Raw genomic sequence first — 25,987 nt, forward strand, 5'->3', positions numbered from 1 at the left:
GTTAGTATCTGAGCATGACACAAACCTGGGGTCACTGGTTTTGCTATCACATTCCTCTCACCTTACATGACTTTTTCCCCTAGTCTTAAATTTTATACTGATTTTACCCTCAAAAGAGACATTAGTATATTTTTACTGAGATAATGCTCACGACTGTCAGCATCCTCTCTTTGCCCCACGTTCCTTCCTGAATCTCAGGCCTTCCCGCTGGGGTCATTTTCTTTCTGCTGTCAGTGTACTCTTCAGGACATCCTTTCTTATCTAGAGTTTCCTAAGAGACTTAAGCTGTAATGCCCTAAGGCATCCATGGTCTGTCACGAATTACCTTCCCTAATACGCATCTAGAATGATACAATAAGGAACTAATCACTGAACACATTTTCTGTAAGATTTCATTCTCTTACGGAACCCCATTTGAGAAAGGCAGCTTCAGAAATCCCTGTAGTGTGTGGATCTATTGATGATAAAATCTTTTGGACTTTGTCTGTCTAAAAGGTCTGTATTTTGTTTTCTTTTGTTTTGTTTTTCTTAAAGGCAGTTTTGCTGGGTAAAGAATTCCAAGCTGTGAGCACTTCTCTCTAAGCACCCTGAAAGTATTACATCTTCTGGATTGTGTTGTTGTATTCGTACTTGGGAAAGGCTGGCAAAAGAAGAGTGTGAATCAAAGACACACACACACACACACACATCCTCACAACTCTTTGAGCCTTGGTTTTTCCATCTACAAAATGGGCATATTGCTTATGTTTAGAAATGATGTATATATTACATCGGAAATATAATACTTTCTCATGATCTTCATGATTCTGATTTCTGGTTTTCTCCTTTTCTCCCTCAGTCTATAGTTTATCCACAGACTCCATGGGTTTGAGTCTAAAGTCCCAGAGAGTAAAGTGTTTCATAGAAGTTGTGTGGTTCATGGTAGAATTCTCCCTCAGCAAGCCAGCCGTTCCCAGCAGTGTGATAGAAAGTAGTCTGACTCCTCCTCGTGCCAGACAGGAAGTTTCCTTCCTCCCTTTGGATATCAGATTATTTGCTAAATTTATTGAAACCTCTGCACACTATAACAAAGTGATAAGGCTTTGTTTTTGTGCAATGGTTTGAATTTAAGCCAGGTGCTATATTTTGGATTATATTTGGTCCTCCACATGCACAGCTGCTACATCCACAGTTCAACCAACTGAGGATCAGAAATATTCAGGAGGGGCTTCCCTCGTGGCGCAGTGGTTAAGAATCCACCTGCCAATGCAGGGGACATGGGTTGAGCCCTGGTCCGGGAAGATCCCACATGGCGTGGAGCAACTAAGCCCGTGAGCCACAACTACTGACCCTGCGCTTTAGAGCCCACGAGCCACAACTACTGAGCCCGCGTGCCTAGAGCCCGTGAGCCACAACTACTGAGCCCGCGTGCCACTACTGAAGCCCACATGCCTAGAGCCTGTGCCCCGCAACAAGAGAAGCCACCGGAATGAGAAGCCCATGCACCACAGCGAAGAGTAGCCCCTGCTCGCTGCAACTAGAGAAAGCCTGCACACAGCAACAGAGACCTAATGCAGCCAAAAATTAAAAAAAAAAAAAAATACTCAGGAAAAAAATTCCAGAAAGTTCCCAAAAGCAAAACTTAAATTTGTCCCAGGCCAGCAACTATTTACATAGCATTTACATTGTATTAGGTAGTATAAGTAATCTAGAGAGGATTTAAAGTGCAGTATATAGGAGGATTGTGTTAAGTTACATGCAAATAGTATGTATGCCATTTTATGTAAGGGCCTTGAGCATCTGTGGATTTTGGCATCCACAGGGGGTCCTGGAATCAGTCCCCCTCAGACACCGAGGGATGACTGTATGTGATTGTTTTCCAGTGATGTCATTTGAGAAAGTTGGTTGCAGTATTCGTGCCTATGTGGCTTCTCTCACCAATATCAGTCCACTACCAGTAAGAGCTTTGAGTACACCCAGAGGGCTCAGGAGTGATAAGACACAGACACTCCCTGCCAGGCTCTGCTGTCACACACACACCAGAACCAACAACCAAACTGCTGTTCCTTCTCTGATTGGATGTGACCCAGCAGGTCACCTCGGAGACACACAGACTGCAGGGAAAAGCCTGAAGACATTGCTCACTGCCCCTGAATCTCCCCCACTAAACACACACACACACACACACACACACACACCCCAGGAATCTGCAGACAGCATATACAACACCCTCTCTCCTTACCCTCTCTTTGGCCAAAGATGCCTCCTTTCCAACTGAGTATGGGGAGGCAGAAATAAAATGCGTTTATTTTATTCATGTCTGCCTAAAAGCACATTTGTGCAGAGAATAAAACTTGCTAAAGGTTAAGCATCTAACTGGCAAATCAGTCATTGAAGATTTTGGAGACTTTTTAAAGCCTAAAATTGCATCATATGGATTTACTATAATATACATAACAATTTCTCTGTTGATTTTTTAGGGTCTTTTCACATTTTTGCTATTGTAGGCAACACTGTATTTGATATTCTTGATGTAAACCTTCCTCCTGAAAAACTGCCTGTGCATGAACTCCAACAAGCCAAGAAGGGTGTCAGAACCCAGTCCTACCACCTGGGGTTGTCTGTGGTGTGGATGTATGGCCCACGCTGCTTCTTCTCAAACACGATGATCTGGGAAGAACAGACGGGTTGCCAGTAAGAAAGGGTGAGCCCAATACAGAATCAGAAAGACACTGCGATACGTATTTTGGGAATGAAGTCAGATCGGAGCGCTTATGAGCCGTAAAGATGGGGGTGGGGGCCACGCACCTCATTGTCCTCTGGCTGGAGCCAGGCACCAGGAAGGTAAAGGGTCTCCTGAGGCCCAATGTTCCAATATCGCCCAAGGTTACGCCCATTGATGAACACAAATCCATAATCCCAGCCCTGGAAGGGAAGGGAGCTTGAGACACAGGAACAGATTCCCTCTGGCAAGGTAAAGCCTAAGGCTTTGGGCAGTGAGGGCACGGCTGAGATGCTCAGAGGCACTGAGCGTGGAGGTGAGTTCAGAAGGGGACACGTCCTAACAGTCCCACCTGCTACCTGGTCGACGGATGGCAGAGAAGATGCTGAGGCACTGCGGCTCCTGACCTGTGACAGATGGTGCTGTCTTTTTTTAAAAAGCAGCTCTTCTGCTTCCAGAAACAAGTACTAGGTAATAGAGGTGAAGACTGCTGCTGACAACAACCATAAAAGTCTGCACATTTTTTTAACCTGCTTGCAATCCAATGAAGAATTACAGGACCAAGACCTGGGAGAAGACATGGAAGCAGTTTTCCCACTAGAGGCACCTGCTTATCCAGGAGGAGGAGGCTGAGAAGCTGAGCAGAACTTTCATAGCCTCACACATTTAGATTTAATCTAGGAAAACTGGGTATCGGGAAACTCATTAACTAATCTATACTCTGCATTGGGACCTGTTAGGTGAGGCAAAGACTGGGAGGGGTACTGACAGTATTTCATTTTTTATCTCAACAGTAATTTTATGGTGTTTGCCTCGTGACAATTTATTGATCTGTACGTTCATATTTTGTGCCTTTACGTTATCCATGTGTGTTTACAAACAGAAGATATACTAAGTAAAAAATAATACCCTCCCCCAAAAAAGGAAATTGGAGAATACAATTTATGGAACCATCCCATTAGTGTAAAAAGTGATTGTGCACGTGTTTAGGCAAAGGGACACATGGAACCATGCAAACTCTTGGTCGTGCTTAATTCTGAGAAGTAGAGAGGAATTGGAGGTGGGAGAGGGTTGGAAAGACAGCCCTTTGCTCTCTACATCTTGTTAGTATTCGAATTTTTCCATTGTGCTTTGATGTATTATTTTTTTAAACAATGATAAGTTAGGAGGACTGAGAAATGTTGTAAACTTTAGTTAAAAGTGAGGAAGAGAAAGAAAGGCAGAAAGGGGAGTGCTCCTGCCAGGAACACGATGGCCTTGCTTCCAGACTCCTCCCAAGAGAACAGGTGGTGGGGACCCCAGAGCAAGGGAGGGCGCTCACTCACTGGGAGCGTCAGGAAGGTGTCCTGGGGAGAAGAGCCCGCCTTCAAGGTGCCCAGGTAGAAGGCAGGGCCCAGGGAGCGAGTCGGGACAGGCTTCCAGGAGACAGAGCGGAGCCTGCAAGAAGGCCACGCCTTGAGGGAGGGGAAAGCCCTTTCCCAGCTGCAGTCCCCACACTGACCCCAGGTTTCCCGCGCAGGGACGAGGATTCTGGGGCAGGGGATGTGCTAGGCCAGAAGCACTAGGCTGGAATCAGGAGCCTCTATAATCCTGAGCCCATCACTCCGGGGCCCTGAATCTTGGCCCCTCATCTGCAAAGTGGAGAGTTGGAGACCTCAAGCTCCCTGCCCTCCAAGGCTAGGGTTAGGAGGGTGAGTGTTAGGGTTAGGGTTAGGGTTAGGGTTGGGAGGGTTAGGGTTAGGGTTAGGAGGGTTAGGGTTAGGGTTAGGGTTAGAAGGAGCATACCTCTCGAAGAAGCTCATTTTTAATTCTAGAGAATAGATGGTGAAACTCTGCAGGGGAATGTTATTCAGAGTAACAGGTCCGATTAATCCTGCAGCGGGGAGGGAGGAGAGAGAAGATGGACGGGATATTCTCCATCGTCCGGGTGCAGACTCGCAGCCTGGACCCCTCTGTGACCAGGGCTCGTCCAGGAGGGAACAGACTGGTCTGACCTGCACAACCAAGGGTCTCCATACCAACAAGAAAGCTCCCCGCCCAGGTTCAGAACTTCCCCTAAGTTCCCACAAGGGGACCAGGTCCTGCTCCGACAGCCAGCACCCTCTGCCCCGGGGAGCAGGACATGGCAGGGCAAGGGAGCGGGCACGTGCACCATTGGTCCCAGGACTCAGGGGCCCTGCCACTGCCTGGGGACCCAGTCTTTCCTCCCAACTCCACCCCCAATCTTCAGGTCCAAGTCACCATGAAGAGAGGTCATTGGCCTGTTTCTTAGGCCCAGAGCCCACCTTTCTGCTGATTTTGAATTTTCCACGAAAAACTGATGCGTCCTTGATTCTCTACCAGGATCCTTAGAAGTTGACATTCCTGCTTGGGACAGACCAGTTCATGGGGACCACAAGGCCATGTAGGGCTTTTACTCTGGAACCCATTCTTCTCGGAGTCCCAGACGGCAGACAAGTGAATGGGAAGAGAAGGCCCCAGAGCCCCGGGGCCCCCCACCAGAAGGACCCCGTGGGTTCCTGCTCCAAACTCTGTCCCGCCTGGTCTGCCTTCAGAGAGGCTGAGGGACTCAGCTGTGCCTGTGGTCAGAGCCCGGCCAGGCGCTTGGCAGGGTAATTCCATCCACACCGAAGCGGATGCTGTAGCCCTGGATGCACCAAGGCCTGGGAGAGGCATGTACGCTCACGGCCCTAACGCTTCCTGCCGGGACCCTGAGGCAGGCACGACGCCCAGGGGCAGAGGTGGGGACAGGACGAGTCTATCTCAGGAACAGGCCGTGTTTGCACTTGAGTCCGTGGTCTAGGGCAGCATCTAGATTTCTGAATTACGTACCGTGATTTTAGGAATGTCTATGTTCTGGAAACCATCAGCCAGAATTCCTAAACTTGTCTCATTCAAAAACACCTGTGAAAGAAGAGCCGGTGTCAGATGGGTAGGTCCAAGGGGCAGAAGGGGGCAGGGAGGCCTGGATTAGGGGAGGTGGCTACGAAGGAAGCCACCAGCCTCGGTGCCCACAGGCAGCCAGAAGCTGGCCCGATCCGGAGGCCCCTATAGACTTAAGTCATGGTAAGTAAATCGGGTCTCTTTCGTCCAGCTTTACATCCCAGTCAAGCCTCATACACAGAGGTGCTTAAAAATGCTATCAAATAGCGAAGTGAACCAGCAACTGACCACTCGCCCCCGCGGCGGCGTTGGGCTGGTGTCCTGCTTGCGACCAGATGGCCCTACCCCACCTGAGCCATGTCCCGTGCGTCAGCGTGAAGCCGGCCCCCGGAGCAGATGGTCGTCTCGTAAAGCACGAGCCCATAGGACTGGCCGTTGCCGTTGTTGATGGGCAGGTTCTCCATGTTGAGTGGAATGTTAGAGATGACCGGCTGAGAGACGGATGGGGAGTCAGGGGTAAGAACGGGGGCCTTCTTCCTAAGACCCTGGGCATGTTTCGTTGGCCCTCCTAACGGTCCCCAAAAGCCCTTTGGATGAGGAACTGAAACAGATGCTGTGTGACGACGCCTGTGCCCTAGTCTCCACTGACCAGAAGGCTCGGGATGGGGTGGGTGGCAAGAGGGCAGGGGGACCACTGCTCTAATCCTGAATCAACAGAGTAAACAGCCGCGTCCTAGCGCAACTGTGGGCCAGCAAAGAGGGCGCACTGAGCAAATATTTATTTCACATCTGCAACGTGCCAGGCACGACTTCTTATTGGAAGGAGGGTCAGTGGAGGCGCAACAGTGTGAACTCAAGAGTTGACATCGTCCACACAATGTTCACCTTTTCTTCTGCAGGGACACAGAGTCTAGTCCTAAAGGGAGCGCAGGGACCCACAGGGGTTCAGCGATTCGGCCTAGCTGATGGTGAAGAGGAGGCGGAAACCGCGTTTCACGGTTCCTGGCTTGGCAGCCCTTTCCGTGGGGACCGCGCGGCCCAACTCAGGATGGGGGGGTCATTGGAGCTGGGAGCCAGAAGCCTCTCATGTCCTGCTTCTCCCCACCCCTTCTTGTTCTTCAAGTTCAAACCCCTTCACGATCTGCCCAGAAGGAGCTCCTGGCTCTCGCCCCCTAGTTCTAAATGTGGACAAGATGCAGAGGATTACATTCACGCTTCCCACTAAAAACCCCTGAAGGGATCTCTGCTCTGTGGCCTCGGCCTGTCCCCCCCAACCCCCACTGTCTCCAGGGGCCACCCTGCTCCCCCAGAGCCCGGGTGTCACTCACCCTATTCAAGTACTGCAGGGCATCCCACAGTGGCAAGTAAAGGGATGGGTCCACGGAGGGGTACACAGTCTTGGGAATGGGCTCCGGTAAGAGGGGCAGAGGGGTGACTGCAAAGAAAATGGGCAAGAAGCTCCTGGAACGTCCCCTTCCTTCTCCAAGCCTCCCCATCCTCTCCAGGAGCTCTTGTGTCCCGGGGCCAACCAAAGAGGTGGGTCCTAGGCCAGCACTTCTCCAACAGTGATGAAACTCTGGTGGAACTAAGTTGAAGCCACTTTGTGGGCAAAGAGGGCTGATGGCTACAGACCCCACAGGGGTCTCAGGAGCAGGACCTCTGCCTGATGCCCTTTGGCAATGCCGGTGCTGCCGGACTTCCTAGCACATAGTAAGTGGTTTGTTAATTTCAATAAATACAATTCATTAGGATGACTTTTGCTGTTGTATATGAGGGTATCATGTCACACATCATGCTGAGAGCTTTATAAATAGTAACTTCAACTTCACAATCATTATATGAGACAAGGACCATTGTCCTCATGTTTAGAGAAGACACTACAGCTTAAAGGGCTTGTAAGTGGGAAAGCCAGGATTTGAACTGAAGGTTGCCCCTGCCCTTACGGGCGCCTTTAAGCTTCTGCTCACAGGGAACCCTTCCCTTTCCTCCCCTCCCGCTTCCTGAGGAGGGCCACCCCTCCAATAAATTGGCAGCTGAGTACCGAGGATGTATTTAAAGAGCTCTTGGAGCTTGAAGTACTTGTCTGTGTAGTCCCCGGCCTCTGTCAGCAGCGCGTCGTAGTCTGCAAGACACCAGCCGCCATCGCTGGGCAGGGGACACCCCACCACGAGCTGGGCCAGGGCCACCGGAGGGGGACGGGAGGCGCCTTCCCGCCGCTGGACCAGGCTGGGGTGCAGGGGAGTAAGGCCACCCTGGGAACATTCCCCACAGCCCTTCCTGGGGGTCCGAGGCTGCCACGACCCTGGGCTTATCCTTCTGCTTCCCTTCGTAGTGGACACTCTCTTCTCCCCTCAACCTGACTGCCCACCGGGGCCTCCGGGTGCCCACACGGCAACCACCACTGGATTCTACCTGGGGAGGTCTAGGTCAAGGGCTCAGGGTACAGGTGAGCGGACCAGAGCTAGAGCTCACAGGCAGCCCCATCCACGGCAAGGACAGCCTGCTGACGGCATTGTGAGCATCTCAGAAGGAAGATAAAGAGACAAGAGAACACTCAATGCTCAGCGTAGATTATGGGTCAAGAGCCCCATAATGCCAGGACGTGTTTGTGGGCCTCCCCGGTAAAGCCACAGGGCCCCCGCACTCGGAGGGGACCCTCCCAGCAAACACCTGCCATAGCTCGTGACAACGCCTCTGTGCCTGTCAATATGCGTGGCCCCGTTCATGAAACCGAAGTTGGTTCCCCCGTGGAACATGTACACGTTGAAGGAGATCCCCAATCTGATAAATTCAGACACACTGCTTTTAACCTCTGCAGAGGAGGGAGATGAGAAATAGAGAACATTAACACTTCAGAGAAGACAGGAGTCTCTGTGAAATCTTCTCCTCCTCAACTCTGCCCCACAGTAAACTCAACTGTTTTGTCCTTCAACCTCCATGAAGATTCTCCCCAGACAATAGGTAGAACTGACCAGAACTGCCCTAGGAAACCAAGTCTTATCAATACCAAGAGCCTTTTCAAAAATCATTTCTCCCAGAGTATGTACATGATTTGACTCCAAACTACATCTATTAAATAACAGCCTGAGAACCTCTATGTCACTTAAATATCTAATGTTCATTAGATTTTTTGAAATTGTAGAAATAATTAGTATACCCTTATGACTACCTTGTAGGGTAGTATCTCTGGGGCCACTGACTTTTAGAACCACTGCAACAGTCCACAGTCTCTAGCCACGGAGGCACTCATTTTTGTCTCAAGGTCATCTTTGCACTGGCCATAACAGGTATGGGCTGGTTAAAGGTTAGTTAGATGTGGGATTCAATGCTGGCTGTGCTCCTTACATTCCGTCTGATCTTGTTCAACCTGTTTTCTCTCTCAGAGCCTCTGCTCCCTTATCTGTTAAATGAAGGTCCTATTCCTACTACATCAAGGATGGATGAGAGATTTATTGATGGTGGCATATATGTAAGAAACATGCACAGTGCCTGATATACATGTGGTCAGAAAACCGTCGTTTACTGGTGACGGTCCGGAGATATTTTTGTTTTGTTTTGTTTTTTATTTTTCAGCCCAAAGCAGACTTTTCTCAGTTACCCACTACCTTTCAGTGGTTTTCTTTATTTCCGGCACAAGTGAGCTTGCTTTTATAACAGCCATAGCAAAATATCGTTAGTAGAAAAATCCTTTTGTTGACAACCTCTGCCAGGCACCATTCTGGGCGGTTTACGTGGATCGCCACACTTAATCCTGACAACAGCCCTACTGGGGAGGGGTGGGCCACGGAGGCTCAGCAGGAGGGTCACCCCCACTGGGGCTGCAGAGCTGGGGCTGAAATCCTCGTCGCTTTGGCTCCGGGAGCTACGACCTCTCTCATCTCCTGATAATTTCTGCCCCTCAGCAGACATCTCCAGAGCAGTGGCCTGCGCATTTTCCAGAGATGATTAGGATTTTCAGCAAATGCATGCCCTTCTTCAGAGACCCTTCCCGGGACCCCCACGGCTGGTCTGCCCCTGCCTCTTCTGTCATTGCACCTGCTTTTTTGCTTCAAAGCACTCGTTGGGTGGGGAACTCTACACTGATTGTTTACTTCTTAACTATCTGTCCATCCACCAACTGACAAGCTCCCAGGGCGTGGGAGCCAGGTGACTTGTACCCCCAAGTGCACCCTCAGGCCTGGTCATGTCCCTGGCCATAGTAGGTGCAGGTCAGAGAGCTGATTTATGAGCAGAGAAATGTGTGAACGACCTCCGACTCAGGACCACTCCACTGGGTCAAACACTGCAGAGCACTCACCTTCCGCATTTCTCACCATGTGTTCATTTCCCCACGTGTCGAACCAGCCGACCCAGTATTCCATGATCAAAATGGGCTTATTGCTCTAGGAACAAACCAAATCAAATACTAAGTCTGACAAAAGGAAGAAGAAAAATCAGAAAAACTGAATACAACAAATGAGAATTTGAGGAACTCTTGCTTTCCACTTTTCCCAACTCAGCGCTTACTCCCTGCATCCCCTCACCCACTACACCTTTGCTACCATCCACAGCAGTGGCTCCTCCTCTTCCCCTACAGGCTCAAAAATACACCATATGTACATTAAAACACAGGAACAAAAAGAAACATAAAATTTCGGGGGCCAATTATCCAAGAAATTAGAAATTTCTTGGATAACTGAAATCTAATTCAATAAATTAGAAAAAACAGAAAAATAAACCAAAGAGTACAGTAGAGGAAATAATAACCTGATGGTTATTGCTGAGGGCATCTTGTGATCATAATAAGAACCACAGGGGCCTGTCCTGCTACTGCACTAGTTATCGACTGGCTGAGACCAGCACGCAACACAAATAAACAAATCCACAATTTTATTTAGAGATGTCAACACTCTTCCCTTAATAATTGATAGGATAAGCAGGCAGATAATTAGTAAGGATAGAGATTACCTGAACAACATCACCAAACAACCTGACCTAATGGAAATGTACAAACAAATGCAAAATACACATTCTTCCAAAATGTACATGGAACATTTACCAAAGATGACCATATTATAAGCCATAAAACAAACCTTAACAGATGTAAAAGAAGAGAGATCAAACCAAGCATGTCCTTGGATTTTCACAGTATTAAAATAGAAATCAATAACAGAATGATATCTAGAAAATCTCCAAAGACTGAGAAGTTAACCAACATGCTTCTAACTGATACATGGAATAAAGAAGACATCTCAAGGGAAGTTTAATGTTTTGAACATTTTTAAAAACATTATTTGAAAATAAAAATGCAGCATGTCAAAATTGGTGGGATGCAGCAAAACCAGTGCATACAAGAAAATTCATAGCACTAAATGCTTATATTAGAAAAGAAGAAAGTCTCAAATCAGTAACCTAAGTTTCTACCAGGAAAAAAAAAAAAAACTAGTAAAAGTAGAGTTAATTCAATCCATTAAGGAATCAGAAGGTAAAATATTACCTTCTGATTCCTTAATATAAAAGATATTAAAGATCAGAGCAGAAATCAATGAAATAGAAAACAGAAAAATAATGAGAAAAAAAGTCAAAATCTGGTTCTCTGAAAAGATCAATAAAAGTGATAAGCTTCTAGTCATACTGACCAAGATTTTTAAAAAAATACACAAAATTGCCAATATCAGGAATGAAAGAAGGGTCAACATTACTTACAACAAAGACATTCAAAGGATATTAATGGATCATTACAAACAACTCTATGGCCATGAATTCAAAACTTAGATGAAAATGGATAGAATAAACCCTTGAAGGACCCAAACCACCAAAACTCACTTAAGAAGCAATAACTTGAATTGTGCAATATCTATTAGAAAAATTAAATTCCTAATCAAAAACCTTCTAAAAAAGAAAACTTCAGGTCCAGATGGTTTCAATGGTGAATTTTACCAAACAGTAAGTAAGGAATACTAACAATTCTATACAATCCCTTCCAGAAGACAGAAAAGGAGGGAATTTTTCCAAATTCATTTTATGAGGCCAGCATGACCCTAATTCCAAAATCAAACAAAGATGTTTCAAGAAATGAAAACCAACAATCAATATCTCTCATGAACATGGAAGCAAAAATTCTCAACAAAATACAAACAAATTGAAACCAGCAGTATATAAAATGAGAATACATCACAACCAAGTGGGATTCACCCCAGGAATGCAAGACCAGGCCAGCATTCAAAATCCACGTTAACCGTATTCGCACAAAAGAGGAGGTGGGCCTGGTCTGAGGTCATAGGTATGGCGGCAAAGACACAATCCACTCCACTGTCAAAAGAGATGAAGCAGTGATTCACACTACATATGGATGAACCTCAAAGTCATCAAGCAGCATGAAAGACTGGATATTGTAGGATCCCATGTATATGAAACATCTAGAAAAGGCAAATTTATGGAGACGGAAAGTGCATGAGTGGTTGCTAGGGCCAGAGATGGGAGGGGGATTAACTGCATGAGGAAACCTTCTAGATTGTGGTGATGGCTGTAAAACTCTATAGATTGAATTGTACACTTGCAGTGGGTGGATTTAATGGTGTATAAGTTGTATTTCAATAAAGCCGTTTTTAAAAGGAACGAGAAAAAAGAAACAATAAAGGAGACACTAAAAACTAGAGATAGCCATGGTGCCGTCCCTGGCAGAGCCCCTTCTTTTTACTAGGCGAGAACCTGGGCAGAAATTGGTGAGCAAAGGAAATAAGAATCATTCGTTCTTTGATTAAAACTGTGGAGGAGGGGGGAAGGCTGAGAGGAGGGTGCTGTGGGGAGGAGAAGAGGGGGGTTGGGCCTGGAAAGGGCGTCCCAGGCACAGCAGGCCTCAAGGGCACCAGGGGCTTGGACAGCATCCGAGGCACAAGGGAACCCAGGTGTGTGTGAAGCAGAGTTGGTCCGGAGACCTGGGTCCCCGCTGTGCTGGGAGAGAGGCTGCCATCCTGGTAATCGTGTCCATCCATCTCCATGACTCTCACGGGGTCACCCACGGAGCAGAGCTACTCAACGCACATTTGGGGAAGACTTCATGGTCAATGGTCCCGCGTCCCCATGAGCTGCAGAATCTGTGAACAGGTTGCCCTAGCAACCCGGCCACCTCCCAGCCCGTTCACTTCCCACCCCCCTTCCTCGGGGTGTCCCCGAGAGGCACTCCACTAACAGGTGACACACACTCCCCATGACAAATGGCATGACCTCCCAACTGCTTTGGAACCACTGAGGCCCCAGGGCCGGCCCCTGTTCTCTTGACCACCACTGCCCAGGCCGGGCAGTCTCCTCCTTACCTGCACCTTATAAAGATGCTTGAACAAGCCCTCCTTAAATGTCTTCATGTTGATGGTGGCCAGCACTGCAGAGAGAGGGGTGCTGCTGAGGCCCCTCGGTCCCCGTCAGGGGGGAGGGGCCGCCTGCAGAGGGAAGGGTACCGGGACCCCGCTGCATCCCTCTGTACGGGGTACAAAGAGCTGCCACACTTGCCCTCACATCGGTGGGCACTTCAAGGACAACGTGAGGGAAGGAGGGCAGTTCAAGGTAGCCATGTTTTTTGCAGAAAAGTGGAACAGTTCAAGGTCACACGACTTGATTAAACCTGGGAATTGCACGCAGGTTTCCTGGTCCCAAGGTCAGCACACTCTCCACCGCATGGTGGTAATGTGGGGACATGCCACCGAGGAGGAGGAGAAGACATGACAGATGTCCCCTGGATTCCCGGGGGTGCTGCCACCTCGGCCACTTCCCTCACTGTCGTGATCTCACGATTCTGTCCTGAACTGTTCGGCTACTTTACTCCCAGGACACGAGCAGCGTCCACAGTGAGCCTCAGGCTGTGGGATCCAGGGCTGGGCTCTGCCCAGGCTGGCCTCCTGACGCAGCACTGTCTTCTGCTTCTCCACGAGGCTCCTGATGCTGGTGAAGAAGGCCTGACTCTAAGCCATGCCTGGCACCAGCCCAGACTCTTAGCCACAGAAAAATTGGGAAAGATGGAAAGGTGCCCTAAGGACAGAGGCTCTGTTGGAAGATCTCAGGAGTGAGGAAGAGGGAGCAAGCTGGCCAGGTGCCACTACCTTTGACCTTGGGTCCTCGTCATCGTGACATCAAGCCTCTGGGGTCCACTTCAGTGCACACGGGAAAGAGAGGTATCAGGGATACACTTGGTCTTTCTGAGGCTCCTTCAAGATTCAGAAGTCCAGCTCAGAGCCTCAGTTCTCCCTTAAAATAAGTCTAAATTCATACCTCCTTTTATGTGGCCTCTCACTACTGCATCTGTATTATCTGAGGTCAAGAGCAGCTCCACAATCCCTCTCTTCAGCAGGGCCTGTTGAGAGAACTGGACAAGATGAACCCACCTCCTTGCTCCCCTGGGAAGAAGGAAATACAAGGAAATTAGGAAATATATACACCTGGGCTCAGACGGGCATAATGGGAACTAGACAGGAAGGCACAAATCAAGAGTCTGCCCAGGTGCAGCTCAGCAAAATGGGGGACTGTGGTCTCCGACCAGCCTGGTGTCTTTCCCGGGGGTGACCGCACAGCTGCGTATAGACTCTGACACCCCATGGCCATGGGCCCCAAAGGAAAAGCACAAAGGTGAGTTCACAAGGGAACCCGGGGGAGGGTCTACAACCAGGGGGGAGAGAGAGACATGTAGATAAACAGATGATAGATAGATAGATAGATAGATAGATAGATAGATAGATAGATAGATATAGATGATAGATAGATCAATAAATGATAGATGATAGATAATAGATCGATAGATAGATGATAATAGATAGACAGATGCTAGATAGATCGTTAGATGATAGATAGATAATAGATGATAGATAGATAACAGATCAATAGATAGATGATAATAGATGATGGATAGATAATATCGATAGATGATAGATAGATAATATATAGATAGGTAGATAGATATAGATAGATAATATCGATAGATGATAGATAGATGATAGATAATAAATTGGTAGATAGATGATAGATAGATATGATAGATAGATGATAGATATGATAGACTGATACATAGATGATAGATAGATATGAAAGATAGATGATTGATAGATGATAATAGATAGATGATAGGTAGATGGATGATACATAGATATATGATAGACAGATAGGTAGATATATGATAGATCAATCGATAGATGATAGATAATAGATCAATAGATGATAATAGATAGATGATACATAGATATATGATAGATAGATTGATAGATCAATCGATAGATAGATGATAGATAATAGATCAATAGATAGATAATAGATAGATGATACATAGATATATGATTAGATAGATAGATAGATGATAGATAGGTCGATAGATGATAAATAATAGATCAATAGATGATAATAGATAGATGATAGATCAATAGATGATAGACAGATAAGAGATAGATAGATGATAGATAGATAATAGATCAATAGATAGATGATAATAGATAGACAATAGATGATGGATAAATAATAGATCAATAGATGATAGATAAATAGATACATGATAGATCGATAGATGATAGATAATTAGATAGATAGATAGATGATAGATAATAGATAGATGGTACATAGATATATGATTGATAGATAGATGATACATAGATATATGATAGATAGATGATAGAGAGATAGCTAGATCGATCGATAGATGATAGATAATAGATAGATAGATAGATGAAGATAGATAGATGATAGATCAATAGATGATAGATAATAGATAGATGATAGATAATAGATTGATAGATGGATAGTTAACGGGGCGGGGGAGGGGAGAGAGAAAGTGAGAGATCCATAGACACACAGACGATAAACCAGAGGGACAGAGAGGGGGGACTTGGGAAGGAGAGGCGGAGGCTGCAGCCCCTGAGAAAGACAGTCACAAACCCGGGTCCCGCCTGGACACTCAAGGAAACAAGGAAGCCCGCCGGCCTCGGGGAGGTGGGGGAAGCAGGGGTCTCATCTGAAAGTCATGTTCACTGAGGGACCAGGGAGCAGACGATGGCGGGGAGCCAAGGACCCCGTCTGTGTGTCTTACATGCTCACTGAGCCAGACCTGGGCCTGGAGGGAGTCGAGGGGCACGTTTTAAAAATCGAATAATTAAAATAACGCTGAATGAGATGGACCTGAGAGGTCTGAAGTGATGTCCCCGAGCCATGCTGGGGAGGGAAGCTTCTCACACACCACGTGGGCTGCAGAACCACGGCTGCAGGACGGGAGCCAGGACGGTGCGGAGCCAGCCCTGCCCCTCTCTCTCCCCTCCCCAGTGCCCCCGTCCAGGGGTCTCTGTGGGCAGAGCACATGGGACCCCTGCCCCCACTTAGCAACCTGGGTGGGTCCGGTTTAGACCAGAACTCATCAGCTTCCTGAACGTGGGACGCTGGGGGCTGGGAGGGGCCTGACCCCCCAGAAAGGACACCAGGCAGGACGACAGGTATCCCCTGGCCTGAGACATGCCACCCCACCCACGGACAAGCAAAGGCAGCAGACGAAAGAGTATTCACACCACAGGTCAGAGAAGGGGGCACTGTCACTCGGCCCAGGAAGCACTATTTATTACTATGGGTGAGGACCCACCACCCCAGCTTTCACGACAACCGTGGGTCCCAGAGACGGGACAGAAAGGAACAACCTTTTACCCTCATGTTTCACCTCATAACAATGCCATTTGAGCCCTTCCTGCTCACTCTGACCCTGTTGTGGACTCACAGGGACACTGAACTGGGTCCCACGTGGTCCCGCCTCCCCCAGGGTCCAGCACGGTCACCGTGCAGCAGGGACTCACGTGTAGGCTGTGAGGGAGGTGACCACGGAGCAGAGCCGGTCTCACCTGGTGAAGGTAGGGCATGTAAGCCTTGTCCTTGTAGAAGGAGCCGTACTCATTCTCCACCTGCACCGCGATGACGGGCCCTCCCTTGCGGTACTGGGGACGAGACAGGCAGACGGGCAGGGTCAGCCTCGCAGGGAAGCCAGGGGCCTGGGCGTTGCTGTGACTGCCCTCCTCCCCATGCGGCAGCCACAGTCACCTCCAGGCCCTCCGGCTACTGCCAGCAGCCCCACCTCCCTGGTCTTCATGCATCAGCCGCTGCAAGGTTTTCCCTTGATTTCTCATACTGAGTATCTCCTCCACTGTGAGATCCCGAACCTGCAAACTCACCTGCTTCCACCTTCCCACCTCCTCGCTCCGCATCGCAGGGGGACGCCACCACCGTGCAGAGCCCCCTGCCTCCCGTCCCAGCTCAGGAACGCGGCTGTCCGTGCTGGGCCCTCTCCTCCTGTGCTTTCATCCTTCCCTGCCAGACCCACTGACTCCCATCACCATGGAAACTACCCGGAACCCCCACCCCAGAGAGAGGGAGAGGGTGGAGTGCTGGCTCCTCGCGGACCCCTCCAGCGGCAGGCCCCGCTCCTGAGCATCCTGTCCGCACTCACGGCCTCCGCTTCTCACTTGTACCCACTCCTCAAACCACCCGGTCTGCCACTAAGCCATCGACGGTGCCCTAGACGTGCCAGTCACGTGTTCAACGTTTAACTTAATCTGGGAACGTCCGTCCACTCTGCGCCCGCTCTCTGCTCCCGGAAGCCTGTCCGCACCCCGCAGGCACAGTGGCATTTGCTTCCCCACCCCCCCCGCAGGGCGACAGCAGCTCTACAGGGAGGCGCACCTTCCTTCCCTACAACGCACGACGGACGACGGGCACCGGCTCCTGAGCTGGACCCAGGAGAGTGAGCATGTCTTCCCTCACAGCCTCTCCTTCGGCCCCTTTCTAGAAGCCCTAGAAAAGGCTGCGCTAGGATGAGGGTCTAGAATCCAAACTGCAGGCCTGTCAGCCTCTGTCCTCATGCGGGGATTCTGCGCACAGAGAGCCAGGACAGCTGCTGCCCTAAAGCAGAGGTAGCAAAGCAGGAAACGGCCGTCAGTCTTTACCTGCAGCGGAACCACTCTGGCAATCAGGTGATCGAAGTACTTGTTAGTAGCCTCCACAAAGCTGCGGTTCGTGGTCCTCAGCTGCGACGCGGGGTCTTGCAGTAACCGGCTGGGGGAGAAGTGGGGAGAGGGGGCGAGGCTCAGCGGGTGAGGCGGGAGGGAAGGCGCAAGGAGGGGCAGGATGATCGGGGCTCCCTTCGGAGGTTTTACGTCTCCGCCCTCACATCCATGACCTTGGGTACTCAAGGCCCTGAAAGGATGCCAGCTTTCTGGACCAGTCTCACGGACTTGTGAGATGTGGGAGAGATTCCACCTCCACTGCCAGGAGGTGCCATCAGCCCCGTGAGGCTCGCCCGCCCGCATCCTAATGAGAGGTGGTGTAAGCTTTCGTTGAATGCTCTCCTGCATTCTTTTTCAGCTCATTAAAAACTGTTTTTTGAGCACAGCATAGGCTTAGGGACAGAGTTACTTTTCCTCTAAGACCTGGACAGAGAGAAGCTGACAGCCAGACTCGCTGCTTCCCCCAGGTCAGGTGTCTCCTGAGCTGGGCTGGAGACAAGCCCATCCTGGAGGAAAGCAAAGCCTCTCCTGATCAGGAAGTAGACCGTCCACTTGGGGTCAGAGTGTGGACCAACGGGGAGTCCCGTCAGCTCTAGAGATAACAGAAGAGCATCCTTGGATTCTCCCCCTGAACCTTGGTTGTCTGACTGAGGGCCAGCATCACAGGGGCAGGACCGGGCAAAGAAAATGGAGGGGGGAGGGAGAGAGCTGAGGGCCTCAGTGCCATGGAGAACAGAGCTTCTGTCAACAAAATACGAGAAAAACCAGGAGTGGTCCGAACAAGCCCAGAAGTTCTCCCTCCCACTGTCTAAGCTTTCCTTCCCTTCTTCCCACCAGAGGAAACAGAGGCGGGCAAAGCTCCCTCCTGGAAAGAAGCATGAGCAGCTGACGCCTCCCCTCCCCCACGCACTCCTGGCTGCACGACCGAGACCCACATCCCATCGGTGAACCAGGGATTCGGGAGCTGGAGCGGCACCGGCCCTCAGCGCTCCACCACCACCCGCGTTCCCTGGGACAACGCGTGCGCGGGGAAACACAGGACAGGCCCTGCTCTCCTTAGACTGGACGACAGCGTCAGCGGTGCTCCACTCCGGACACAGCTGAGGCCCCGGCCCCGCTCACCTGGGCAGGCCCCCGAGGTCCATCTCACTGCAGATGTAGGGGCCCGGACGCAGGATCACCCACAGCCCCACCTCCGCGGCCAACAGGACGAAGGCCCTGGGGGGTCAGTGTCACCAACTCTCAGGCCTCGGAGCCGAGGGGGGACAGCCCAGCCCCACCGCAGGGCAGAGCTGCCGCCCCCTCCCCTCGCCCGCCCTCCCCTCCCCCGGGGGCTGGGGGCGCTGAGGGCTGGATGCGACCCCCCAGCACAGCAGGGAATGCCCAGCCGGGTCACAGCAGTGGCCCCCAGCCTAGGACATCTGCACAGCACCTCTGGGGGCACGAGGACAACGGGCCTCAGACGGGGCACAGGGGTCCCGACAGGGAGCCTGACCCTGCTGGCCCCCCACCCCGGCGGTGGCAGGACCACCCTGCAGGGCAGGGCCCACCTGGGGGATGGGGCCCCTCTGGGCTGCAGCGAACAGGTCTGGGCTCAGGGCAGGCAGGCCCGGGCCCCCGGGAGTAAAGGGGTCGTGGCTGGAGAGCATTGGGGTCCTGAGAACAGGCTGCAGACCCCAGGTTCCCTCTGTTCTCACGGCAGAGCCCAGGTGCCCCTGGGGATCCCAGCCACCCCAGGAGCCCCCGCACCCCCTGCCCCGGGCCGGGTCGCAGCCGCAGGAGCGCCTACTCCAGGTCCAGGTTCCCAGAGAAGTCGAATCTGCCTCTTTCCGGCTCGTGCAGGTTCCACGGAACGTAGCTGTGGTAGAAAAGTGGGAGCTACAATAAGATGTTTTTATTTCTTTCCTCCGAATTGCTAGGTCAGTCCCAAACCCATGTCAAACCCTGGGAGAGCTCTCTTTTGGAATAACTTGAAGCTTCCACTGGCACGTAGACCTTGTCACATGAACAGTGGTTATTTTCAATAGTCCCTTTCTCTCTTACCCACTTGTGTTCTAAGCTGCCAATAATCCTATGAGTCTAGATCCCTTGAATTTATGCATAAATTATCCCACTCACCACCTTATTCTTTGTAGTATCCATTAAAAATATAAAGCAAAGGAAAAAACCACAAATGTCTCTATATACCCAATGAATTATTGCTAAAAATTAATCAAAATAAGGATAGAGGACGAGTTTCTATGAGGCTAATGGAGATAAAATAAAAGAAGGTACCACTTATAGACCTTAGCAAGAAGGACCCTGCCAGGACCTCCCCCTTGGGCTGAGTCTGTAGGGCCGAAGAAACATGTAAAATTTTTATTACGTGCTATGTTCATTAGGTGAGTATTTTTTTTGTGTGTCACCAACAAAGGTTTTGAGGTTTGTGCCCCTAACCTCATGTTTCTCATAAGCCCTATAGTTCTTGTTACACGGTTTTGCAGAGTGCAGATTTTTAAGAGTGCATGCGTTGCCTTATGGCTGAACTGACTGTATTTCAAGATCTTCTGTTATGAGGAGGAATAAAAAGTTGGTTTGCACAAGACTAAATATGTCTGGCAAAGTTTATAGCTCTACACTGAGAGAATAGAGTGAAAAAATTTTGCTAAATGATGCTTACAAGTGACTTACTTTAAAGAAAATTGCTGAAAAAAAAGTTGAAAACAAAAAGATGGGAAAAGATATGGATGAGGAAAAATTATTCTAGCGCTCTTCAATAGCATGCAAAATGGATGTTAAGGCAAAAAAAACACCACAAATAGATGTTAAGAGAGGCATCAAATAAAAGGAATAATCCATCAAGAAGATATGATGACCTTCTATGCTCTTAACACACAGCTTCAAGTAAAGGAAAAGTTTACTGAATCACAGAGGAAATGGATCCATCCACAGTCATAGTGGGAAGAGTTAAAATAGTTCTCCAAGAAACAAAGATACTAACAGCAAAAAAAAAATTGTAAGGATATAGATTTGAACAACACAATTGAAAGGATGGATCCAATAAATACACAGAGAAAGCAGTGGGCAACAATGTTGAACACGTACTTCTTAAAAAACACAGGGAACAGTTGTTAAATACAAAGTAAATCTCAACAAATTCCAAAATCTACATCGAATAGTCCATGATCCCAAGGCAAATGTAACTAAGTTAGAAAATTTCACTTTAAGAATAGTAAAAGCTAAAAGAAATAAAGCAGAAAGCATATTCCCAAAGAGCTGAAATGTTTGAAAACAAACGACTCTGCTACTATATAGCAAAATTTGTGGGAAATATAACCAAAGCAATACTTAGAGGTACATTTATGTCCCTGAATAGATATATTAGAAAACATTAAATCCTGGAAAGAAAATGAGCTAAATTTTCAACTCAGGAGACAAGGAGAAGGGGGAGGGGGGAGAGACAGCACAAAATCAAATAGAGAAAAGAAAATTATATATAACTCAGAAAGTATATAATAGAAAACAGAAAGATATAGGGAAGATGAATAAATCTACAAGCTAGTTCTTTGAAAAGACTAAAAGTTCAGACAAGATTGAGTAAGAAAAAAGGAAAAAGTCCCAAACACACAATATGATGTATAACTTCCAAGAAAGAAAGAATTTTTTTAAGTCCCAGTCAATCCAAAAGAAGAAAGGAAACGAAAAAAGAGCTATAGAATAAAAATACGATATATTCTAGAAGAAACAGAAGCAAGAATTAAACAATAACTGTTCAAGAGAGTTGTGTTGTCCCCAGAATCTTCACCTCACAATCACAAAAGACAGCAGTCGCAGAGTTTTATAAGTGAATTTTAAGAGATATTCAGGGTAAAGATAATTCTTTTGCAAAATATTTTCAGGGAACAGAGAAAGAGGATAAAATCAGTTAATGCATTTATCATAAGACTGATTTCAAAACTGAACAAGACACTCAAATAAAATTTTAAGTCAAGTTTAGTTATCATCATAAATATATGTATTTGAGATAGAACACTAGCGAATCTTGATCCCTGGTTGGGGAGCTAAGATCCCACATGCCTCAGGGCCAAAAAACCAAAACATAAAACAAAAGCAATATTGTAAAAAATTCAATAAAGACTTTAAAAAATGGTCCACATCAAAAAAAATATGAAAAAAAAAAAACCACTAACAAATCCAGTCCAGCAATCTGTGTGTGGGTACCCACAGGTGCATGTCTCACAACCAAGCCAAATTCATCCCAGAGCCGTAGATGGACTCAATATCAAAAAAATTTTCAATGTAATTTACTGCTTTAACATAAGAGTGAAGAAAAACCGTATCATCCCTTCAACAGATGCAGAAAGGCCTCAGTAAAACTCAACAATTATTTATGATTAAATTATTTGCATATTAGATGAGCCAATTATCAATTTACTGCTCTCAGCGTCCAAGCCACTGTTCGGAGTCAGCTCTGCACTAAGGGACGGGCCCTGGAAGCATCCTCTCTCCTTCAGTGAGTGTGATGCTTAGCTTTGCCACACGGGGGCAGTGGGGACACTCAGGCGCAAAGGGCTTCTGCTCTGGGTTTGCATTTCTCTGGTCCTGTGACTGGTCAGTGGTGTGAGGACACCCCACGGTCCCTACTTCTTTCAAAATTCAATACATTATAAGTACCATCCATAAAGACCAATGGAGGGTTAACCTGGAAAGGCAAGGGAACGTAAATCTTTTGGAATGAACATCATGAATACAGTTACAGATGTAAAACTATATTATGTGCCCCATGGCGTTTGCTAACATGTTTCTGCTCTTTTTCTTTCTATATTGTAAGTTCCAGCTTCTCAGGACTGCCTTTACTTTCTCCTGACGTTAACTAACAAAACCCCACACCTTGACCATAAAAGCAACAGAGCTTTCTAATTGCTGGTGACAAACATCTCATCAAGAAACAGAAAAAGTTTAGTAGGTATTTAGGGACCACTGACCTAAGTAACCTATAATAACTCATTCAGTTTCTGTATATCCCAACAATTAGAAGTTTTTATGTCGAGTGTAATGACATTTAAGAAGACAATATAGGAAATAAATTTATGTTGTTGTTACTTTTTAAAAAAAAGAATAAAACCAGAAAAATATATTCTGCATCATAAAATGATGAAATACCCTGCAAAGGGCACTTGGACTTGACAACAAGACCTTACAGGAAGGGCTGCAAAGTGCTGTGGATGTAACCCCAATGCCCAAGCTGAGCCCAGTTTTGAAAGGCAGCCAGGCCTGGGGCCTGCCTGACCCCCCAGCACAGCTGGGCAAGTGCCTGAGTGTCCTCACCTACCAAAGACAGTGACGCCCCTCGCCCTGTGGGATCGCTGCGGGGGGCAGGGTCCCTCCTTCCTAGGGTTTAGCACAGGCCTGGCAGTGTGTAAATACTGCACATGTGTCAGGAGGGAGGAGGTCTGGTGGCTCCCTGTGCAGGGCCCGATGCGTTCAAATTCGCAACGCTGGGTCCCGGCAATGGCAGGGTCGCTACACGGAAGGCTTCCCGGCCATCCCCCACCTTCGGGAGCCCTGTTCCTAGAGCTCCCGCACATCCTTTTACCAGCCGCTTCCAGAGTTTTCCGTCTGGGCTCACCTTCACCCCACCGTTATGGACTCTCAGTTTTTTCAGTTTCAAGACTTTTCTGGAAATAGGTCCCTTATGAAGGGACCACCACTTTCCTCATTCAAATATGGCTTTTGCTTGGGGCGTGGTTTTACTCAACCTGCCGTGTGTGCGCAGGCAGGAGCCTCTGCTCCGTGTGACTTCGGGCCGCCTCATTCCCATGGCGTGGTCAGGCCTCGAGGCGACGCCGGCCCTGAACCAGCTGGCAGAGCCCTCAGGGCAGCGACTACACCACGACCTCCAGGACAGTTGTCAGGATCAAGCGATGTTTTGAAAACGCTCAGAAAATGCCTAGTCGTCAGTGCACCCTAAATACACGGCACCTCTTGTCCCTAGACACAGTCACGTTAAATATCAGGTTAAGTTCACGTTAAAATTCTTCCAATTGACTAAGCTGGGCTTGCATTTCTTTTTGTCACCATCATTGAGTACATGTATGTGCCAGGCATGGCGACAGGCATTTTTGTTATAAATAAGATAGAGGTTTTCTCTCATTGAATCATCAACACAAAGTTATAAGGCTTTACAGGACCCTGGGAGGTGAAGGCTGGAGGCACAGCTGGGCGTGAAGACCAGGTCTGTCTGCCGCTAAACCCCGACCCCTCAGTCACTAAGCTGCAATATTCCTGCCCTTTCAACACTAACCCTCTCTTTCCTGATGCTGGTCTTTCCTTACGTGTTTCTTTCTTATTCTAGGATTATTCCTCTATGTGCTCATCTCCATAGACATAAATAAAGATTGTTTTTAAAACACCATGTAGGGGCTTCCCTGGTGGTGCAGTGGTTAAGAATCCGCCTGCCAATGCAGGTGACATGGGCTCGAGCCCTGGTCTGGGAAGATCCCACATGCCGCGGAGCAACTAAACCCGTGCACCATGACTACTGAGCCTGCGCTCTAGAGCCCGCGAGCCACAACTACTGAGCCCGCGTGCCACAACTACTGAAGCCTGCACGCCTAGAGCCCGTGCTCTGCAACAAGAGGAGCCACTGCAATGAGAAGCCCGCGCACCCCAACGAAGAGTAGCCCCCGCTCACTGCAACTAGAGAAAGCCCATGCGCAGCAACGAAGACCCAGTGCAGCCAAAAAATAAATAAATTTATATATTAAAAAAAAAAACACCATGTATTTAACTGAAAATATACTTTGAGCATCTGTCGTAAAACAGCTCTCTTAAGGGGCACAATGACTCTCCCGTTGGAAAGGCTCCTGAGCAAAGTCCTGCGTCACCCCATCCAAGGACGGACCACAGCAAACTAAGCACGCGAGGTAAGTGAAAGGCGTGCGCTGCACTCCCCACGCCGGAGGCTCGAGCCCCCCTGGGGCCATGCTCACGTGGTGACGGTGTTGAAGCCGCAGGCTCTCAGCTTGAGCAGCCGGTCCCTCCAGTAGTCCCTGGGCACCCGGAAGTAGTGGATGGAGCCCCCGAAGATGAGGAACTCGTGACCCTCCAGCGTGAAGTACGGGTTCCTTCCTGCTCTCTCTTCAGTCTGAAGCCCCACCGAGCGGTCCTTCAGCTTGAGCGGGGTCAGGTGCGACCAGTTAAACCTGTGGAGGGGCAAGAGGGAGAGAGGGGTGGGGGAGAGGGAGGCTGTGGGAGCCCTAGCGGAAAGAGAAGGCGTGGTAGTGGCCGAGCGCTGATGTTACTTCCTCCCAGAAAGGAGAAGGGGCCACCTCCCTCCCCGCTCGGGCACACCTGTGCTGGTCTGGCTTCAGCTGGTCGTTTTCAAATACAAAGTTATCTCTGTTTTTCACCCGAGGAGCAAAACCTGATGAAATAAATGGCAGGAAAAAGATGCACAGGACTCTTCTCCAGGAGAGACAGAGGCTGAAAAGAGAAAGAAATAACAGTGACCCACGGAAGGTGCGAGGGATGCTGGAGGGACCAGATGGCAGGTCGGAGGCAGGGGAAAGGCAGGAGCCCGGAGGTGGCTCACGACTCGGGTGGGTCTCTGCGCTCCACCCGGGTCCACCCCGGGTCCTGGGCCACCGGGGCGGTCCCACTGCCCACCTCATTCTGGACAGAGAGCTGGGGACGGACTTTCCGTCCTAAAAGCCTACAGCCAGGGACAGGGCAGGGCTGGGGAGTGGGGAGAGGTCCTGGGAAAGGTGGGGGAGGGGGATCGGGGCTCAGTGCCAGGCGGGAACGTTACATCCACCAGGTTCGGGAAGGACTCGGTGGCCGGCAGCAGGAGCGCCTTCTCAGCACCCACACCCTGACTTTCTTCCATCGGAGGTGATGGACAGACCCCCAGCAGGGGGGGCAGGAACAGCACTGGAGGAGAGAAGGCTTGGGGGGGGGGTGGTGATGAGGAGAGTCTTGGGCAGATCTGAGGGCCCAGGAGGGTGTCCCAGTGCAAGATGGCCCTTGCCCCAAGTAACGTTCCCAGGGCTCGACGCAATAAATGCCTGTGGATGACGACTGACAGAACGCGGAGGGGGTCTAGGAGGCTCCCAGGTAAGCTGCCCTCGGGGCGATGGAGAACCGGGATGGGGCGTGAGCGAGCCCGCGCCTGGAAGGGCAGGTGGGCTGGGGACTGGGGGACCTTCACCTGGAACGCTGCGGGGAGCCCATCACCGCTAGGCCGAGGAGCCGACGTCCCGCGCTGCTCCCGCCGCCTCTCCGCTGCTCAGACGCCGCGCGGGGACGCGGGGACGGTCTCAGGCGCGCGCCGCCCGGGACGCAGGGGACGGAGGCGGAGAGTCGGGCTCTGGGCGGCGGGAACAGCAGCCCCGCATCGGACCGAGGGTGTCGAACAGCCTCTGGGCGCAAA

General features: G+C 49.4%; 1 protein-coding gene across 5 annotated transcripts; it reads right to left on the reverse strand.

Moving 5' to 3' along the window:
- Positions 1–2,427: 2,427 nt before the first annotated feature.
- On the reverse strand, positions 2,428–25,987 carry GLB1L3 (galactosidase beta 1 like 3). 5 transcript variants are annotated; one of them, XM_061202188.1, is made up of 20 exons: positions 25,766–25,987; positions 24,910–25,041; positions 24,549–24,761; positions 19,367–19,435; positions 18,700–18,795; positions 17,518–17,626; positions 16,420–16,512; positions 13,829–13,910; positions 12,880–12,944; positions 9,882–9,966; positions 8,259–8,396; positions 7,626–7,706; positions 6,913–7,019; positions 5,935–6,075; positions 5,534–5,605; positions 4,987–5,065; positions 4,487–4,574; positions 4,027–4,138; positions 2,788–2,904; positions 2,428–2,649 (listed from the first exon to the last, which is right to left on the reverse strand). In XM_061202188.1, the coding sequence occupies exons 1-20, from the start codon at positions 25,786–25,788 to the stop codon at positions 2,584–2,586; spliced, it is 1,968 nt and encodes a 655-aa protein (XP_061058171.1). In that variant the 5' UTR covers positions 25,789–25,987; the 3' UTR covers positions 2,428–2,583. The 5 variants fall into 5 exon arrangements, with proteins under 5 accessions (XP_061058171.1, XP_061058167.1, XP_061058168.1 ...); XM_061202184.1 differs by lacking the exons at positions 7,626–7,706; positions 8,259–8,396; XM_061202185.1 differs by lacking the exons at positions 4,027–4,138; positions 7,626–7,706; positions 8,259–8,396.

Source organism: Eubalaena glacialis, chromosome 10 (genome assembly GCF_028564815.1).
Source record: "Eubalaena glacialis isolate mEubGla1 chromosome 10, mEubGla1.1.hap2.+ XY, whole genome shotgun sequence".
In the NCBI taxonomy this organism is placed as follows: Eukaryota; Metazoa; Chordata; class Mammalia; order Artiodactyla; family Balaenidae; genus Eubalaena; species Eubalaena glacialis.

Bases quoted from the DNA above. Each gene is read 5' to 3' on its own strand.
- GLB1L3 (XM_061202188.1), bottom strand. From the start codon at position 25,788: ATGGGCTCCCCGCAGCGTTCCAG. The intron at 19,436-24,548 runs GTGAGCATGGCC...TTTCTACCACAG, and splicing joins GGCTTCAACACCGTCACCAC to CTACGTTCCGTGGAACCTGC. The intron at 5,606-5,934 runs GTGGGGTAGGGC...CTTCTTTCACAG, and splicing joins ACGCACGGGACATGGCTCAG to GTGTTTTTGAATGAGACAAG.